This window comes from Cornus florida, unplaced genomic scaffold, assembly GCF_030987335.1.
Source record: "Cornus florida cultivar Cherokee Brave unplaced genomic scaffold, ASM3098733v1 CherokeeBrave_3.0.0_Hap2_Chr03, whole genome shotgun sequence".
NCBI classification, from domain to species: Eukaryota; Viridiplantae; Streptophyta; class Magnoliopsida; order Cornales; family Cornaceae; genus Cornus; species Cornus florida.
The window spans coordinates 41,202,456-41,223,822 of record NW_026775573.1 but is presented as its reverse complement, the minus strand read 5'-3'; the positions used below and the strand labels follow the sequence as shown (position 1 = coordinate 41,223,822).

At 35.3% G+C, this 21,367-nt stretch overlaps 1 protein-coding gene across 1 annotated transcript in view; it reads right to left on the bottom strand.

Annotated features, from left to right (window-relative positions):
• Positions 1–19,978, bottom strand: part of LOC132300350 (phosphatidylserine decarboxylase proenzyme 2-like) — a 28,813-nt gene extending 8,835 nt beyond the window's left edge. Inside the window, exons 1-15 of the mRNA XM_059797380.1 lie at positions 19,637–19,978; positions 19,467–19,546; positions 15,024–15,048; positions 12,460–12,519; positions 11,775–11,843; positions 10,070–10,159; positions 9,931–9,981; positions 9,440–9,523; positions 8,987–9,078; positions 8,118–8,273; positions 7,916–8,000; positions 6,304–6,415; positions 5,777–5,877; positions 3,276–3,323; positions 517–663 (exon numbers count right to left, since the gene is read on the bottom strand). Of these exons, the coding sequence (XP_059653363.1) occupies positions 517–663; positions 3,276–3,323; positions 5,777–5,877; positions 6,304–6,415; positions 7,916–8,000; positions 8,118–8,273; positions 8,987–9,078; positions 9,440–9,523; positions 9,931–9,981; positions 10,070–10,159; positions 11,775–11,843; positions 12,460–12,519; positions 15,024–15,048; positions 19,467–19,546; positions 19,637–19,864 (1,428 nt within the window). The 5' untranslated portion in view covers positions 19,865–19,978. The remainder of the gene's footprint in view (positions 1–516; positions 664–3,275; positions 3,324–5,776; positions 5,878–6,303; positions 6,416–7,915; positions 8,001–8,117; positions 8,274–8,986; positions 9,079–9,439; positions 9,524–9,930; positions 9,982–10,069; positions 10,160–11,774; positions 11,844–12,459; positions 12,520–15,023; positions 15,049–19,466; positions 19,547–19,636) is intronic.
• Between the last annotated feature and the right edge of the window lie 1,389 nt (positions 19,979–21,367).

Genomic DNA, 21,367 nt, shown 5'->3' with positions numbered 1-21,367 from the left:
GCAAATTGTGTTATCCAATGTCCAAGGTTCATTAGTCAGATGTTAGCACATGTTGGAAGCATCAACCAAAATCTTGCAACTATATATATTAAGGACAAATCTAGGATGTGTCGGACGTGCATCCAGGAGTTCCCAAGAAGTCACACAGATATGACTCCTCCTTACAAGTTACCTTGTTTTTTTGTCAGTGCTGCCAGTCAGCCAAAAACTGTTCTGCTGTCTCCGTTACTGCATCTTTGGTTGTTCTTGTAGTTAGTGCTTAATCAAGTCTCCCACGACTAGTTTATGACTTACTACCATCTAAAACAACCTCCGAAGAATATATTATAATAAACACATCACCTTAACAAAACCATTTTATATTAAATCTACTTTTCAAGTAAAACAACATGCGCTCCCATCATCAGCTGCCATAGCTGTTTGCATATTCATGAAAGCATAAAAGTAACCAAGCAGTGTCAGAAAATTGTACTTCTTGCATGAGAACACCTGCAAGGGCAAGTAGTATTATAATACCTTAATCCAAAACCTCAGACTGTCCTCGATGGTTCTGTATGCCATTAGACGGCTATCAGCAGCACATACAGCAACATCATCACGTTCCGTGCAGGCAATAGGTCTCACGCCAGGTTTTAACTCTCTTATAAAAAATTCATTAAATGTCTGCATACAGAAATATTTGAAATCAACATACTGAGAGTAGATGATGGCATCTGTTACATTATAACAAACTTAATAAAGCTACAGCAACGATATTGACATAACACCACAACCAAATCAATAGCTATATCACAATGACTCTTGGTAGGTAAGCTGCTGAATTTCTGTAAATGCAGCCAAGTTTCATGTACAGAGACAGATCCTTCAGTTATTGATTGGGTTAAGGTTCTTTAATTCTCTCAGAGATTACTGGAGCCCTGTAGGATCAAGCTGCATAGCTAGTGGAATTAGGATACCGCCTTCCTCTACAAGCAAGCAGATTTCTCGCTTAAATAATTTCTGTAGGAGTTGTTATCTCAAATTAGAAGAACGGCAAGGGCTTAAATGCATTGTGACCACATCAATGAAGATATTAAAATCAGTTAAATTAACTTGCCTCATCCAGTAGGGTTGGCTATTAGGTGATAAAATAACTTTAAAGTAAAAATGGCACTAAACAGAAAGCCCAATTGAATTTCTCTGACAGAATTCGTGCTAAGCAGGAAGTAGTGTTGAAGAAGTTTAAGGCAGCATGGCTCACCAACTTCACGTACACACACACACACAGAAAAAAAAAGAAAAAAAAGAAAAGGAAAAAGCAATCTTAGTTAAATGCAGCAGATTAGCAATTGAGGTAAGAGAAACTGCAATGATATACGTATAACAGACAAGGAGCCAAATGAGACCATGCAGACACACCAGAAGAGGTTGTTTCATCCACTGCGGTGTTCTTAGCTAATTGCACACTAGTTTATTCCCATGTTATCTGATGCTTTCTTTTCACTCCTAACTCTACGATAACCTGTAGCATTGTCGCATGAGTCACAGCAATTTGAATCACAGAGTAGTTATTCATTCGTTCTTCTCTCTTATTGATATGATAGGAATATTTCCTTCTGAAAGGAAAGCTAGCTAGTGAACCTTAATCGCTTTTTTAACTGGATGAGATTCAACACTTTTTGTTATGTCTACATCACTAGCCCTTGTTTTTAGGATGGAAATCCCATCTTGTCCCAAAAGATGCAATTACCTAGTATTGATCAGCATTAATTGAGTATTTTAAGAAGCATTGACCAAGTACAAACCTAAATTTGACAGTATTTGAACAAAGCGGCTTCCATCAGACTGAGAACCCCAATCTCACAATTGGCAGGCCAGGCTATAACCACAGTACCAAGCAATAGTCAGATTTATAGGAATTGCCATGTTTGTTGTGCACAGTCAACCAAAATCTTGAGCGCTTTGGAACATGGGGTCAGAAACATGCAGTTAGATAACTTGGCTACTCGCTCTACATGTATCAATGGTTACTTAATCAGAACACCGTTAGTGAAGTTTATTTCGGGATTTTTTTCCCTTTTATCAAGATAAATATCAATACTTCATGTTATCTTTAGAACTTAAGTCTATTCCATTAACTTTTAAATAAACATGCCTCATAATTTTCCAAAAAAAAAAAAAGCACAAACGAAGAGTGAAAAACAACGCTTTTGAATTACTAAATTTAGCAATCTATAGTGGAAGTGTACCATATGACCAGTTGTTCACATATTGGATTGTGCAATTGGCATACAACATGGTGGCTACCCAATCTCACAAACCTTAACCCTCTTTATGACAACGAGCTCTCTTTATCTCAAAAACCTAAATCTGGGCCATATATATAACCAGGTCCAAATCCAACAGAAAAACCTACAACAACAACAATAACGACAACAACAATCAAGCCTTTTTGCCAACTACTTAGGGTCAGCTACATGAATCCTATGTTTCCATTCCACTCTATTTGAAGTTATAGCCTCAGTCCATCTACATGCTATCATATCCTTACTAACTCTACCCACATAAACTTTGGTCTTCCTATTCTCCAAGTACCCTCAATGTGAACTGTCACTTTTCCTAACAGGGCACTTAAAATGTCATCTGTATATTTTTTTTTATAAGTAACGTATAATTAGAAAGCATTCAAGCAGGGAACCATGACAAAGTTTAATGTTGGCTCTCAAGCTATCTAATGCAACCCTCCTCCTTTATCCAGGCTTGGGATTGACTGTGTAAAGAAATACAGGAAGAGAAAAAACTATTTTAAAAAAAAAAAGAGAAAGAAAAAGAAACTCACTACATAGCCTAGACCACTGAGCCAGGTTGCCCAAAAGAATTCGGGCTAGGGGTACTAGCCCCCAGACCCCTAGTGAAGAATTAGGGAAAACTACCATGCATTTTCCTCCAACCTTCAGAAGGCCTCTTGGACTAAAATTTCAAGACACTATCATATAGAATGTGAAACCACAAAAATATCCTAGATAAAATATACTTTAGTGATCCAGTTAGATTCAATCACTTATTAGTTCAAATACTGATCTCCAGGAGCTATCCTGAAATGCCCATGTAAGAAACATCCACAGATGTTAATATAAGAATTCAATCATTGACATGACCTTAATTCATAAAATCCAAGTGATAATAGTACATAAAAATAATAAAATTTAATATAAAGAAATAAGAAAAACAAGGAATATCTATTCATGTGCATAAATTAAATGAACTTCCATTTTCTTTTCCCCACAAATCCTTACCTTAAAATGCTCCAAAGGGTGCTTGACTTCAGCCAATTTGATTTGATCCTGCACAAAATAGTTGATTTGAATTAGATAAATGAAGGACAACGTTAAATGCATGTGATTTCGAAATATATAAATCAACACGAACATAGTTAGAATAGGATAGAACACTGAAAGACTACCAAGAAAAATTTATGACATTCAAATATGTATTCCAACTATAACAGGAAAGAATATGCATGCACAGAAAAAAATACAAGAAAGGACACAATATACATGAATCATGTTTCTCCTCCATCAATATTATCCACTAATCAAACTAAAAAGTGAGAGTCTTTTCACTGTGATGCTTTAGCAATTCCATTTTATTAAGCAAAGGTTTAAGGATTGCTTAGTTCAACTCAACACATTATCAAAAACCAATTTTTTTTTAGATAACATATAGAAACACATATACTTACGCCAGGGAACAAAAGTTTAAATTTCAGCTGCTTAGCATCAGTTACATAAATTCTTTTTTGCCTTCAACTTCATGAATCATGATTCATGTTCATAAAGTAAAGAAAAGGCTTCACATCAGCTCCCTACCTCACACACATAAAAAGCATGCACAACTCAACTCAATAAAGCTTTGATCCCAACTATTGGGGGTTAGTTATGTGAATCTTTTTATCTCCTAAGTTCCATAACTCATGTTAACCAGGTGTCATTAAAAGTTTCACTCCTCTACTCCTTAGGATTGCCATCTTTTTTCTCTGGGCATGGTGTTTAGCTGTGAGAAGACTAGACACAAAATACATAACGACAACATGACCATTGTTGTTACAAACTAGCATGTATATGAATAAGTTAGTTTAATATTACCATTGTTAACAACAAAAAGTTGTATTATCATTAGAGCAACAGAATAAAACAATACTAGTCGTTCTATCTTCCCATATCTGAAAGGTAAGGAAAATACCGTTGCTCAGCCACATCAGTCGAAAATTTTTACCTTTTTAAAAATTAACCAGTGAATTTCGATTAGAATTTTGAGATAGCATTGAAGGTGCCAACTAGCCAAACTAGTAAAGCCTCTCAGTAGTCATAACAGAGACCAGAGATCAAGACCATCATTCTTCCAAGTTTAGGGGGAGCAGTCCCCATCTTCCTCTTCCCCTTCCCAGTTGTGTAACCCATACCAATGGACCAGAAGAAAGTAACAGAATTATTGAACATCATATTGTAAGCTGTCAATTTATGTTGAGAATCTTCCATTACGGGACTAAAATGCATATATTGGGTATGGAAGCCTTAAAAAATAACAAAATAAAAAAATAATCCTTGCTAGAAGATGGTTGAGTTATACTACTTTCCAATATATTTGGGTACACATTGTAACAATATATATATTGTTGGGTCTCCCTCGCTAGTTTAAAGCATCTTTCTGCAAGAATTTCTATTGTCCCTGTAAAACTTCGGATTTCCTTGTCCTTCCTTATGATGTAACTAGTAATAGAGTGAGGGTTTACCTTCACAAAAGATTTTGCAAGTTACAATTGAGAATTTCCTCTTTATTGAGTAAATTATCCCATTCCTGATGAGTTAGAGGCCTCTAGCGCCCCTTGTCAAAAACTTTTGCTATAATCCTACCTTGAATGGTGGTCTTCTTTTCACATGATCAAGACATCCAAAACAACTTTCCCTATCTTATATAAGCTATAAGCGGTGTTCTCATATTCCCATACATGTGTTACATCTGCAGCACTTCCACATATCCAATTTAAAATTCTTAACTCATCTAAATTGAACCAACCACTAAATTCACGATGTTCCACACGCATGCATGGAACACATGAGAAAGATAGAAGCAGAAGGAAACCATCTGGTCAAACAGGGTCTGCCCAAATATGCACACTTCAAAGCTTTAATTAGCAACTAAACTCTCACAGAAAATTAGTAAATATTGGCAAATCTAGTTCAAAACCAATCAGTATGGTTAGTTTTTGAGAAACAAATTGGAAATTTAAAATTGAGGAAAAAGAAGAATAATCATGTTGGAAGGTTGTAAACATGAATGCATCAATTATTAGGCTATAGACATACGTCAGAGTAACAAACATAACTAAAAAAAAAATTAGGTGTAAAACAAAATGCCTGAATGCAAAATTCAAAAAACTTAGAGCACTAGTTGTTGTTTAGCAGTAAGCTATTCCTATTGAAAAAAAAAAAAAAAAAAAATGGTCACCGGCATTCTTTCCGTGGCTGCGATCAATTAAACATCAAAATCAGGAAATAGCCACATGACTGTTGCATATTCTAAAAAGATATGTGCAATGATACTAGAGTCAAACAACACAAATTCAAAAAAGAGGAGTCAAAGAAGAGTTTATCTGAAACTCAAAGACACAAGCTCCATCTAACGTAGCCTCATTATACTCCAAACTTGATCACCAAAGAAGCAGAAATATTTTATTAAAGTTAAAATCATGACAGCAGTATTACAATGTTATGTTCACTTAGAAAGACGATCATGCCTTGAAAAAATCAAGGAACGTAGGTATATCTCCAGCAGATTCAACAGAATTCATTTTCCTTCCCTGCTTTTCGGAGATGCTCTGCAAGAGTTCTTTTGCCCCTGCACCCAATTGGAGAACCAAACTATTTATAATCAGAAAGGATGCTAAAATATGATCAAACAAGATAAGAAACAATCACTTGAGAGGTTTGGAGGACACCAATGAGTAAAAAAAAAATTTTTTGGTGGGGGAGGTAAAAAAGACCAGGTTTCAGAACTTGAAATCGTTAAGAGAAGACTTGACAGCCTCTAGGCTGATTTAAAAATGTCATTATATCGAGCAAGCAATAAAATGTTGTTTTTCGTCAGTTAGAATAACTCTTATACATTCAACTTCAGTGGGGGACTGAGATTCAACTAATAAAAAAGGCATTACATTGAGTTCCACCATAAAATCAATTAGAGAGAGCTAAAATCATTCTTGATTATAAACAAACGCCAAGCTATTATAATGGTGTTGCCATGCCTTAACACATAAAACCACACCTTTGTCCATAAGACCAAGCCCTACTTTCGATTGATAAATGGCTCGCATTGATAATACAATCTTCCCGTCAATTAGTTCCTCCACTAATCTCTTCGTCCTCCGATCAACAACCTAAAAAGCATTAAACAATAATTGTAATATCAGAACGTCATGAAAACTTCTTTTGAAATTTAATATACATGTTCTGATATCATCAACAACCCTTGTAGGCTAGAAAGTATGGACACTCCAAGGTATCATGGCTGTATTAGACACGAATCTGACACGTCTATGAATTGACCTGGAGTTTGCGTCGTTCTTTATTTTTTATTTTTTGTTGTTTGGACATGGCTGGGCCACAACCGTGGTCTAATGCAATTCTAAAACATAGCTTGGGTTAATAGAAAATAATATAAAGTTTTAAAAGCAAAAACAAATTCCCAATACCCAAATTTATGAACAAGTTGTGAATAACTTAGTGATTACATTCATGGTATTGTGGAATGTGAGTAAAAATCAATTTTTGTACATATAATAATATATTGAGAAGTTCTCTGCCAGAGGTAGCAGGATTCCGAGTTTTCATTTCCTTTCCCACTTATAATCAGAAACAAATTAGAGCTGTAAGATGACACAAAATTGAAACAGAAGGTAGAGAAACAAACGAAGAAACAACAAAAAAGGGGATGAATTTGATCTGACAGACAATATCACCCACTGTCCACAGGCAGGTGACAATCCTATATTAGAACCAATTAAGAAGCTTCCAGTGTCTGATGAAACCACAGAGGTTTTGACTTCACAAGATTTAATAACTTCTCATAACCTAATCTGAAGTCAATCTAATCAATAATGAACTTGCACAAAGTACTGTGCAAATGCCACATCACTGCATCTCACTCTTACCACATTAGATCATAATCTTGTGACTGCACCCCATGCAGCATCACAAAACCATCGACAACAATACTGTAATATGCCTTGGAAACTATCAAACTTTTCATAAATTACAAAATGCCCATAATCCTCTAGGTCAACCAACGAAGAGCCACTTTGCCGAGAAAAGTAACACCAACTAAAAGTGCAGTTTGTGAAACTTCTCTCCCCAGTTAGATTGTTTCATTTTTCATTTTTGTTCTTTTTCTTTTTCTTTTTTTTTTTCGAAGTTCTGTTGGATTTATCTTTTTAAAATTTTACCCATAGAGATTTTTTTTTTTTTTTTTTTTCAATTCCTATTTTCTAGCGAAAGCTACTTCACTTGTGTTTTCATTCCCAATCAGAAAATAAAATATTAAACAAGTTAGCAATGCAACTTCAAATAAACAAGAATGATGTAAAAGAAGATTTAAGAAGGAAAGTACAGGGATGATAACTAATTTCTTCAACAAATTAAGCTCCAAGATCTGGCTGCGGATTTGGTAACAGAATGTATTAGTGCAAATAAAGACTCAGAAGCAATTCCTGCACTTTACACTGTAATGGAAGCTGTAACTTTTGGAAAATGCGAACACAGCCATAAGGAAGTTTATCTTCAACCCTATTGCAAACACCTAGCTACCTTGTCTAGTATATCTAATCCTAAACGCAAAATTTGTATGTGTGTGTGTGTTTAGAGAGAGAGAGAGAGAATACCACAATATGTGAAGCACTTGACCCCGAGTTCAGGCCAACATCATAACATGAAAAATGGGCCCATTCACTTAGTTTAAACATCCACCTAGAGAAATATGAATTGACCTTAGATTCTGAATCATGCAACAGAAAATAATCCGTCATACTAGGAACTGTTATCTTACTAGAAATGATGAAAGTTCAACATTGACAAAGTTCTCACCCATATGCTGCCTGTTTATCAGTCAAGAATCCTCCAGTCATAACCTGGTTTCCAGTCCCTTCATCGAAACACAGGGTCAAATGAATCATATTGTTCAGCTTATCAGAAACTTCAAGTGTCTCACCACAAACAGGGCAGCAATTTATAAGTGGTTCCCTGCAATTAGAAAAATGTAGAACAGATAATAATAGTACTGAGAGACTTATGAGTAATATCATGCTAGGATTATGAATACATACCAAATGAAATTTATAAGGTCAAAGAAAATCAACATTTCATGCACACAACTTATGTCCTAAAGGATGAACTAGTTGTCAAATGTGGTTGTTCAATGTGGGCAGTATCTGACTTTGAAGCTGCCGCAAGAGCATTGCATATTGCAATTCGCATAGTATCAGGGGTTTGTGAGGATTAGTAAGATATATTCTCAAGGATAATGTTTAAATAGGGTTGATATTCTGGTTAGTGTTTACGGCAGAATATTTTCAAATCCAGGGACTATGCCAGCACTTCTTGCTATTACAACAAAGAACAAGACACAATCCAAGTCAATGCTAAAAGTTATACAAAGGGGGTCCTGGTACACAGTAAAAATGACTTTTAACATTAAGAAGTACAAAAAGAAAAGCATGCAGTTATGCAAATGAGAATGGACAATACTTTTGAAACAGAAAATATTCCTAGATAAATTACATACGTTACAATCCAAATCATGGAATGTGAACTCAAAATCAAGAAATAGAAGAATCAAATTAACCTCACAACACCAGGCAAGAAGTACAGGGAACACCTTAAATGCATAAATGAAATACAAAAGATAAAATAGTACACTAATCAAACCAAAGCTTAAAATTTTTATATGGCCCTACTTTTCTTGTTGAATAGCAAGAAGCATAGCCAACTCATCCATGCTAACAACACCATCTCCATTCACATCAGCCGCTTTAAAAAGCTCCTCTTTCTAAAAAACAAGGTGAATGAATTTCTAAGACAATAATATTTGAGAAACCATCAAAAGGATATTTTTGATATACTGACTTGGAGGGGCTGGATTTGGATTCAAGTTCACTCATAAAGTTGCAAATTTTAATTTTGACAAAATTCATGAACAAGTTTTGAATCCCCAAGTATGTGGTTTTGAGAATAAAAGAAGAAGGGAATTTTAGAAAGTCAAGCCTGGGATGTAAAGATCAACATCTTAAATCCAAATCCAGTCATCCAACATACTAAGACAATTCAAAAGGCCCTCATTGATCAACGGAACATAGTCCGGGAAAAGGTGCAAAGACCTAAAGAACAAAACTTTAATTTTGAATTCACACCTTGTTAGAAGCAATTTGATTGCCAAATGCTGATATTAAATCAGAGAACTCCTTCAATGAAAGCTTTCCGTCTTCATCATAGTCCTGTACCAAGGAATTCAGTTCATTTCAATGCACGTGGGAGAATACTTTTCAAATTATGTTCTGTATTGATTATTTATTTTGTGTTGGTCTTTCCATGCATTATTGATTTGTATCATGTTTTGCAAGATGCTTTTCAATTTTAGAATAAATAAAATAGAATGAAAAACAACAATTGTGAAATGGTTTACAAAATAAATAAATAAATACAGAACAAATGAAAGGAACCATTTAAACAGCTGAGGATAGGAGCATGATAGACGTATAAAGTCTCATTTAAGTCAACAAAAGAAGATTCCATGTCATAAGGTTATATTAAAACTTCCTTGAGTAACTTTTCAATGTTCCAGCATGATAGATGAATTGAGTGTAATCATACGAGGAGAAATGGAAAATTATTTAAAACATACCACTATAGACAAGATGCGTCTTGCAAAACTTTTTTCTGTTTCGATTGGATCCTGTCAGTGTTTAAACTAACAATTAGCACAAACAAATGCTTGTCATAGTCTCTTCCAACAAATAGAATAAAGGCCAACTAATACACACCTCAACAGAACATGAAAGAGAAATTGTGCCAACGATACTGTCAGATGATGGATCTAACAAGTTAAATACCTCGACTTCAGAATCAGAATCCTGCAAAATTATTTTCTTCATGTCTAAGAAAAGCAAATTTAATAAATGAATAAAAGAGAAGGTCCAAGAAATGAGCAAAAATTACTTGGCTAGTTTACATATGCAATATTGAGCAGTATTAATGAAATGAACAATGCTAAGGGCTAGTTTGGTGTGGTGGAATGAAATAAAAGAAAGTGGAATGGAACGGATTTTTTTCCATTCTCGTGTTTGGTGCCAATTTTAAAGCTGGAATCATCATTCCCCACTATTCTTGGAGAATGGCCATTCCATCAAAATCATTCCATCTTCCAACAAAAGGAATGACCATTCCATTCCATTCCCACCTCCATTCTCATTCCATTCCAATTCACACCAAACTAGCCCTAAGAGTCAAGGGCCATGAGGGAAAAGAAAAAAAAAATTAAAAGAAAAATGATTTTTTATTTTTATTTTTTATCAGTAAAGTTTATAGATAGAACTCAAAATGGAAGTGCATAGGGCCAAATAGGGCTCTTAAAAAAGGAATATAATAACATAATATTGAGCACATTGATTTAGAGTGAGAAAAAGAAGAGTCAAAACCATCACATAATTAATAAAAAACCAAGCATAATGTCAACAAATAATAATGGTAGACATTTTGTCTTTAATAGTGGTACCGTGTTGGTGGTGGTAGTACAAAAGATCACCAAGAAGAGGCTATTATAGGTCATTCAAAGCTTCTTCCTCAAAGGCAACCCTCTTTCACAATTTTCTTGCTTTCAGCTAAAAAGAGTTCCAGGAATAAGGATGAAAACAAAAGAATAGAAGCCTTTCCTTAAGAATTATTTGGATATTGACCTTCCTCCACCTTCACAAAAATCTCACTAGCCCCATAAGTGCATTTGTGGAAAGGCAATGTAAAAAGTACAAATTAGTAAGCTTTAACTGTAGACAATGACTGTTATAAAGTTAAAATTACTTATAACAATGTTCTGGGCCAATGTGTAATGAAAAGTTAACGAAAGCAAGGTTGCGTCCATTATGTAAGCTTCATTATACATTTGTCCATTACACCATGACCGTGTCCGCATTGATGGCCGCTAGGGATGGCAAAACACCTTGCCACACCCGTTTAGAATGGTTTTGGGGCAAAGGTAGGGGTTAGGATTGAAAACCCGCATGGTTGTGGGGCAGGGATGGGGAAAGGTCACCCTTCCCCGTCCCGCCCCATTTATACTGATAAATTACAAATTTTCCCTTATAATTTATTTTATAGTAAAAAATATTAGGTATATATTAAGCAAACCCTAGGTTATCCTATTCCAATCACTAGATATCCTTTTGTATTATTCTTATTTGAGAACCTCTATGTATTATTCTTATTTGAGAACATCCTTTTGTTTCTATATGGGTGATAGAATTATTGCAATATGACATGAATTCTGAGTTTCATACAACGTGATTATCCTAATGCAGTATTCAAATTGTGCAACTAACTTCTGTTTCTTTTTCTTGTTTTAATGTGGAATGCATGGACTTGTATGCTCAGAAAGTCCCAACTCCACAAAGCATGATACATGAGAGTTTAGAATGAGGATTTCAAATATTGATAAATGGCTACAACTGAAAAAAAAAAAGAACTATGACTCACCCGAGTAAGAAACTCAAATAAGTCGATTTCACAGTAACCAACGATATTGTTCTTGGAAAGCTTATTGGTCTGCATCAAATAGAAAGCTGATTAACCGGACTAAGTATATGAACAGTACTTTTATGTACTGCGTAGTGCATATAAATAACAGTTTAAAATAATCAAGAACTTATTTTAAAAGATGTGCTACAAAAAGCCTTTCGCAATAATCAAAATACTTAAAAAAACTCTGCTACAAAATAGCCTTTCAAGATTAAACGATGTGCTTGCATTTTGCAACTAAAGACCAACTATCAATAAGAAGGCAAAGGAACCACTGCAGAGTTTAAGCATCTTTTATTCTTAAGTCAAATATCTGAATAGGCAATCCAAACCCGGTAAAACTGAATATGCCAATAGTTGCCACTGTACGTTGAATGATCGTCATTTTGCATCTGTCTAATTAAGATCAGTACTTCTCAGATGCTACAATCATGTCTACGCTCATAGTTCCCTCAACATCTGACAAACCTTACATTCCTGTTGAGAACAGACATTGTGTTTGTGTTTTATTCCGTTAGGCGTCAAAATTTTGTGCTCTGCCAGAAATGACACATAAATAGGTTGATAATAAAATATAAAATCCTCAACATAGACAGAGAAATAAATATGCACTCCACAAAAACATATTTAACTAAGAACAAACCTCAAATACAGATATCCTAGCAACATGAGGCCCATTTCTTTCTAGAAGAAGTTTCTTCACCTGTGGAAGAAATATGAAATGTTAATGGATGCAATTAGAAAGAAATAAACAACCAAAAAATAGATAAATATTGCCCTATGTTTCTTTAAAAAGGATACCAACATTGAAAATGATGCTGATTCATGTGAGTGGTGCAGAAACACAAACACACAAATTCAATACATAAATAAATAAAATCTTACTGCAGTAATGAATATTATTAGAAACATGTTAATAAATGTTCACACCAGCAAAAGGCAAAGAAATATATTAAAAAATATTACAGCAACATAAAAAGAAAGTCCAATTTGATAGTACATGGTTTTATGGAAATGAAAGAGGAGAGAGAGAGAGATAGTCTGAGACAACAAATATGAAATCACACTATAAATGAAAAGTGAATGCGTGTGTTTATGTGGCTCAATGCTCAAAACTGGGCCTGCTTGGTTTGTAACTATGGAACAAAAAACTGAAAACAAAAAACTCTGCTTGGTTCAGTTTTCTGAAAACTCAGTAATAAAAATGCCTATTTTCAGAGAACTATAAAAAATTGTTCTCTGAGAACAGTTTTCTGATTACTAAATTCTTGATAACTGTTTTCAGAGTTACAAACCAAGTAGGCCTAACTTTCTGGTTTAGTTTTTGTTACAAACCAAGTAGGCCTAACCTTCCTTTTGCAACCATTTACTTGACTCCTGTCATAATGATCATTGGTTCTCTTCGGCTTCTGTTGTTTAATTTCTTTTGCTTGCACAGTTTCTACTCATAGTGGACTGTTTGGCTTGTTATTAAGGACTGTGGTTTGATTACAATTCTACTAATAATTTTGCTTCTCAAATAATTTATGAGATGATGAATACAATCTGTAATTGATAGTCCTTGATTTCTTGTTGCTTGGAGATTGTAGCATTCGTAATTTAGTGCCTATTCAGATTGGCTTTTCAAACACTGCTTTTGGCTTTTTGGACTCGGAAGTTGTTTTATGGGTTTAATAAAACTTTCGGAAAACCAGCGTGCCCTTCATATATATGAAAGTGAGAAAAAACAATTCCTACGGAAGGGATAAAGGTGAAAGAGTTCCATACTAATAACATTTCTCTTAAATTGATTGTGTTAGTTTCTTCCAATATATCATTTTAATATTGACAACAAGTCTTGAAGAGAAAAAGAACAAAAAAATAGTTGATCAACCATTATAACAGTTAAAAACAAAGGGAAAAAAAAAAGTTAAATAGTTCTGCCCTTTAAAGTAGAAAACAGAAGAAACATTTTATAAGTATAGAAAAGCACAAACGAATGAATAAACAAAACTACTAAAATTCTTTACGAATGTCTAGGAAACATGAAGATGGCCTTTAAAGTAAAAATGTCATGAATAAACAATTGTTTACCATCAGAACTGAATGTCACATCGCATGATGATGAGTTACCGATTTAGATTTATTTCGATTAAACCTCCTCACTAATAATCTAGAAGTTGTTTTTAACGGCATATCGAGACCTAGATACAAATTTTTTTTAAATTGCCAAATGGTTTATGCAAATCTCTTAAAAAAATTATTATTATATCTATTGTTTGTTATGGATAGCAATTTCTTAATATCGGCGAATTTATTATTTTGTACATAAATACTACTTAGTAGATGCTTACTACCCAAACATGAAAGATTTTTTAGCCTCATATAAAGGAAAGAGATACCATCTTCCTGAATTTCGACGTGGTAGTTAGCCTAGAGGTTCTTGAGAAACATTTAATCAAGCACATTCCTCCTTGCAAAGTGTTATAGAATGAACTTTTGGTGTGTGATGAAATTGAGGACTATGTACCAATGAGAAAATTGGCGAATCAGATATTCAGGTCACAAACAATGATAGTACTGAGACGGAAATTATCCGGGATAGAATTGCTACTAAGCTAAAACGATAGTAGTGACAAGCCTCATCCTAATGCAAAACTATAAAAATTCAAAGAACGCTTTTTACTTGAACGACAATTGTAAGGAGAAATAGGAAGGCATTAGATTGGTTAAGCTCTAAAATTGCAGCATTTTGGCATCCAAAGGCCATTGCCTAGTACAAAGACAAAAGGTCACTCTGCAAGCACAAAAAACACAAGTTCAAAGGAGAGCAAAGTCACTCCCTGCCAATAAAGTCAGAAGTTAGGTTTGCACCAAGTCCACCTCTCCCAACACACCAGGTTGACCAGACAAACACCAGGTAACAGGGGTTGTGAGCTTGTCACCTTTTCTTAAACATCTTTTTTTGTGTACAGAAAGATATCCCTTTAAATACCTTAGGTGGGGAAAAGATTTCCATAGTCATCAATAAATGGAGCAAGACATATCCATTCCCAAGGTAACACATGCATCATTAAAAATGGACTTATGTGTTAAGTCTGATCTATCACTTGCCATAAATGATATTAAATGAATTAAATTAAAGCAGATGTGTGAAAATCTCAAGTGAGTGTGATGAAAGATATTTCAAGGTAGTGCCATGTAAAATTAAAGTTCAGGGTTACTCACAGAGTTCCAAATGGGCTTGTTTGTCCTGCAACACCAATAGAACACAATCAACACAAATAAATTGAAAAAGGAAGTAAATATCTTATGAGCTATGAAAATCTGTTATTGTTTCACAGGAAAGAATACGTTGAGCATATTAATATAACTCAGAATCGAGCTATAAGTTATATAACATATGCCAATTATTGGCAGATATGTCAAATGCATCTTAAGTTCACAAACTGGTTGGTATGTTCAGATGCACAAGCCTAATGATGGGCTTGGGCCTAATAATTTGGTCCAGCAGAAGAGGGATAGGGCTGTGTTTTGGGGCGCTAAGAAAAGTTTGTCCATTAGAGTTTTGGGTTTGGGTTTGAAGGAAGAGGAGAGGAGAGGAGATCCAGAGGGGATGGTTTGGGCCAAGCCAAGGTGGGGAGTTCTGCAGAGGTGGTCGGTGAGGTTAACAGACACTAGACGCCATCGGAGAAGAGAATTGGGTTAGAGCCAGATCTTACGGCAGTCGCAAGGGGAGAAGATTTCATCATGGGAGTTGCTGTGTGCAGAAGGTTCCTCGGTCTCCGCCATTAACTTCTTTCGAGGATGGCGAATCCACAGTCAAAGATGGGACGCGTTGGTGACGGAAGGAGAAACAGAAATGGGTTTGCCCAAGCCAACCTGGTATGTCTGTTTTTCCTAAATCTCGGAGCTTTCTGTCTGCTCCCTCCTCTTCTTCTACTCCTTCTTGTGGGGCTTTGAGAAGGGAAATGAGGGTGGAGGTTGACCGGAAGTCGGAGAGAAACTGGGTGTTGTCGCCTGTGGTGGAAGTGGATTCGGAGGGGATGGGGTTGGATACAGAGATAGAGGATGAGGTGGGACAGTTGAGGAGTCCTACACTGGATATTATGCTGAGTTGTTCTCCTAATTGAGAGAGAATGTATCAGTGATGGCAGCGCCGGTAGGTCTAGACGGAGTTACGGTGTGTGTGGGACGTGACTCAAAATTTCAGTTGAGTCAGGCGGCTGCGGCAGTATTGGTGAAGGAATTGAGAATATATAATGGGTTGAAAGGACTCAATCGTGAGCTGGATTTTGGCACAGATACAGTAGGGGAGGATTCTGAAGGGGTTTTTGGCTCACCTTTGGCTTTCAATGGGCCTGAAGATTCGAGTGATGATGGTGGTGACAGATTGGGGGGAGAGGGTAGTGACAGGAATGTTATGGAGATGGTTCCATGGGAGGATTCTACTTGCTTGGAGATGCAACAGTTGTGTGTTCTAAGGCCGGATGGGGGGAGGGAATTCTCTGCAGCAGGTTGTGAAGACAAAGGGGTGGAGTGGGTGAAGGATGACATCGATAATGTGAGCAGTATTTTGGGACTATCTTTTCAGCCAGATGAGGAGTAGGCTAGTTTGGTGATGCATTCAATTGTGAAGGGAAAGAATGGGGAGGATGCTGGGAGTTTGTCTAGAACATGTAGAAAGAAGAAGCGGTTATCCCCGTGGAGAGGGGGAAGGGAGATTCGAGGCCTGATTTCTTATATTAATTATAAGGGGAAGAATGGGATGGGGAGGGAGAGGAGCAGTGAGAGGGGAATAGGGAGAAGGAGAGGAGAGGGGTCATTTATTGGTTTTTAATGAAGTGTAACATCATTTCGTAGAATGTCCGAGGGCTTAATGATTCGGACAAAAGAAAGGTGGTTAGATTGGCAGTGAGGAAGTGGGGTGTTCATGTGGTTTGCTTACAGGAGACGAAGATGGCGTCTAATTCGGATAGGGTGGTTAGGAGTTTATGGGGTGGGAGGTTTATTGAATGGGAGACGTTGGATGCTGTTGGGACATCTAGGGGTATTTTGGTGATGTGGGATAAGAGATGGGTGTCAAAAGCGGATGTGTGGCGAGGGAGATTTTCCATATCTTGCAGTTTTTTTATGAAAGAGGATGGGTTTCAGTGGATGTTCTCGGGTGTGTATGGTCCAGTGGGTGGATGATGGGGAGAGGTGTCTTATATGGGAGGAATTGGGATTTGTTAGGGATCAGTGGAGTCTTCCATGGTGTGTGGGGGGAGATTTTAATGTTGGTTAGATCCCCTTTGGAGAGATCAACAGGAGGAAGATGGACTCAGGCTATGGTACAGTTTTTAGAATTCATTGATGGCCAGCATCTTCATGATTTGCCTTTGGAGGGTGCTTCTTTCACATGGGTGAATGGCAGAGAGTCTCCTTATCACACCTGGATAGGTTTCTTTTTTCAAGAGATTGAGAGGAGAAGTTTCTGGATGCAACTCAGGCAACCTTGGCTAGACCGACATCGGATCATATTCCTTTGGTGTTGGATTGTGGTGGGTTAAGGTCTAGAATGACTCCTTTTCGTTTTGAAAATATGTGGCTTAAAGCGGATGACTTCCAGGGATATGTGAGGTCTTGCTAGGAAGGAAGTATGGTGTCTGGGAACTCGAGTTTTATTCTTGCTAGAAAGCTTGGGCTGCTAAAAAAGGAGATAAAATGGTGGAATAAGGAGGTATTCGGGAAGGCATGGAAGGTATTGATGATGAGCAGAGAAGTAGGAGAGCGGTGTGCCAGGGTGAGATTGCTGTGTCGGAGGAGATTTCGTGGTGACAGAAATCTAGAGCATTATGGCTTAAGGAGGGGGACAGGAATACTAAGTTCTACCATAGGTTGGCTAATGCTCATAGGAGGGGCAATCACATAAGGAGGCTTACTGAAGATGTTTGTAGAGGGATTGCCCGATTCTATTAGAGGTTATTTATGGAACCTGTGTCTACGAGACCCCGGCTGGATGGACTAAATTTTGATACGATTTCTGAGGTGAACAGGGAGGGTTTGGAGATTCCGTTTTATGAGGAGGAAGTGCTGAAGGCGTTAAGAAATTGTAATGGGGATAAAGCTTCAGGTCCGGATGGTTTCAATATTTAATTCACGGCCCCTTAAAGCTTAGAAAGAAACCGTAATTTGGGCTCCTTTTTACCTTACTTTAGAAACTTGCATTGTGAGATAAAGGTCAAAGATTCTATACACTTAAGGGATTACAAAGTATTATAAATTTATATATTATTTTCTAGATCTTCTGAATACTAAGACTTCCATTGTTTTTTTTTAGGGAAAAAAAGGGTGAATATATATTTAAATTTAATTTTTTCATACTCGTAGTTCTATTTCATTTTCAAATTAATAAATTGGCCATCCCAAGTGAAATTTCCCAGGTTCAAGCCCTCTACAAAGCTTTTGGTACCAATCTTCGCCAACAAATTTCAAATAAGTTCATCTAATAGGAAGCGAATGTCGTTTTTGTGCTATTTCACTAAGATTAATGGTCATCTTGATAAATGTGCATTTTTGCCATCTCAAATACTGATCAGAATCAAGCAAGAAATTCTTCACATACCTTGAGGTATTCATTAAAAAAATCAGCAATTACTGATTTATAATGGACAAAATACAGTTTCACAGATCTGATATATATAACATAATAGAAAGGCAATTTTGTGTATATATAGATGGGGAGATATATTAACGCAACACATATGAAAGATTTATATTATATATAGGTGGGGGAGGATATGTACCCCCCACCAAAAAATAAAAAAAAATCAATATTCTTGTTTTCAAGTTATGGCCTCTCAAAAATAGTGATTTTGTAAATAAGCCTAACTTATGGTCCCAAACACTCGTATAATAAATTAAATTGGCCCCCAAAACATTTTAATAACACTTATTGGGCCCAAAGGTTGTGAGTTTGAAAATAAACATGACATGTGTGTCCCTTCAAAACTCAAATGAATATTTAAACTTGAACCTTTTTTGCTTTTCTTTTTAAAGTCCAAATCTTGTGATAAATAAAAAAATAAAAAAGAAAAAAAAAAAGAGTTGAGTTCATTATATTACACATGCCTATACTTTTAGTTCTTACTCGTTCAATGACGAATTCAATAGATACTCCTTGTATAAGTTATTAAAACTTCTCTATTTCTTTTTTGATAATTATTTTTGTTAAAGGTTGCACAAATCCCAATATTGTTTAGTTAAAATGATAAAAATAAAAATAAAAATAAAAATTCTTAATCTTTCGTCAAGGTAATGATGAATACCTCTCTCAAATGTGGAATCAAAGTATTCAAAAATTGAAACGATTTCTTAAGAAAAATTAGTTGTTTAATAATGCTTCAAATTTACTCCTTCTCCTTTTACGTTTAACTTATCATTTCCTTTCTCATTTCAACTTTTTCCATCTCTATTTATTTTGGTGGCATGTTTCTTAATTTTTTTGGATTGTATTTTCTTCAATTACTAACACTAGAAAAATATATTTTTATAAATTGTAAATTTTTACAAAATTTTAATTACATACTACTAGTTCGGCCCCCAAATGAAGATTTATGACTTCGCCTTGTATATAGGGTTGAAATAAAGCTAAGCAATGCAAAACCAGAAGATATAAGTGTGCTTAACTGATCAGAGACGCCCGTGCGAAAAGTCTGTTCGCCAAGAGAAATACAAGCAAGCCACCTATCCTTGAACTCCATCTCCGCCTTCAAGAACAATATCAACAATATATTAACACAATTTGCAGATACAATCTTGTTTACAAACACTTGTATGTGTGTGAAATTGAAACATACTTTGATTAGTTTGATGAGAGCGATTCCAGCGAAATCCTCCTCTTTCAACGGTTTAGAAGAAGAATTGGAGCCACTGCCACTGCCACTGCCACTGTGGCGATGATGGTGGTGAAAATGAATGTGAAGTCGGTCCTTGAGTCGAGACAGGCGCGAGGGAGGTGATTTTGAAGCATCATGAGAAGAATCATCCGACTCTGCAACGCCTGGCCTCGAGCTTCCATTCCCCATTCTCTCTCTCTCTAGGTCTGGGCACTTTCTCTCTCTACCTTCCCTGGCTTGCTTGGATTGGGTGCTTGCTCAATTTATTCCGACGAAATGAGAAAAGACACGACCTAGACTGGACTCCAATACAGCGATGTTCTTTTAAAGATTTTGAGTTGACTTGGTTTGGCCTTATTTTCTTGGACAAATAAATGTTACTATTAAAAACAAATTTTCAATTTAATTTCTAAAATTTTTCTCGTAACTTTTCTCACCAAGACCAATAATTTTTTTAAAAATATTCTTTAAAACCAATAAATCTTGCTTTTAAAAAAGTTGCATTTAATTCCTAAGATTTCTTAATCATACCTGGAAGTAAAATTATTAGATTATGAGTTTAAATTATAATTAATTTAATTTAAATTCCATTCAAAAAATTTGTGTAGAATACATGACTTTAATATAAAAAATTAATAAATTGTATTTTTTTTATTGAAATTTTATATCTAATTTTAAGGGTAAATTTTGAGTCTAAATTTTATACCTAATTTAGCTAAAGTATAAATGAAATATTTACAAATTTAGAACCTAAATGAAAAATTTTAGAACCTAGATCAACTAATAAATCAAGTTGAAAAATAAAAGTGTAGTAAACAAAATTAATGTAGTATTTAATAATTAAAAAATCAATCGTTACAAAAAATGGGAAAACATAAAATACGGATATTAAGAATCCTTTTGGTAAACAAGTTCTATTTTGCACTAGACAAAAACATTAACTTTTTTTTTTGGTGTGACTTATTCCAAAACAAAAATATGTTCGGCAACTAAGAATCAACCACACAATATTTCAAAAAAAAAAAAAAAGTTTGAATTATTAATACAAATAGTTTGTAGTGGTTTTTTTAATTTAAAAAAAAGAAACTCTCACACTCTCAACATTCTTGTTCGAATTTTTATTAATTATGATTTAATTTTACCGCTGTCACGTTTTGCTCCTACTCTCACTTTACGTAACTTCAGGTAATGTGTATAATTACATGAATAGTTTAAATTGCACGGTATAGTATAATGGGTGCAATCAAATTTTCAGACACTTTAGAATTTTTTATAAATTAAATGTCTTAATATTTAAAAATTTAGTGAGCCCACCATGGGCCCGAAGGCACGTGCCCTCTCCGGGGCCACGGCTCCGGCACTGTGAGCAACGAATATCTCTTTCTTAATGGTGGTGCGGTCTGACTCATCTATGTCCATTTGTAATTTGTCATTTGTTGAAACATTGTGGGGCCCAATAGATGCTAAAATGCTAGTTCCAATGATAGTATCTGATATAATAATGTGTACTACTCATTATGTAATGAGTTTTGTACTTTCAACAATAAAATTTAAATTATTACCTGAAACACACCAAAAATAAAGACAACATAAAAATTAATTTCAAAATCCTTGGTGACATGTTGTGTTATTAGAACCAGACCACACAAATATCGAAAACTAGGTAAAATATTATTCTTAACACACGTGTGA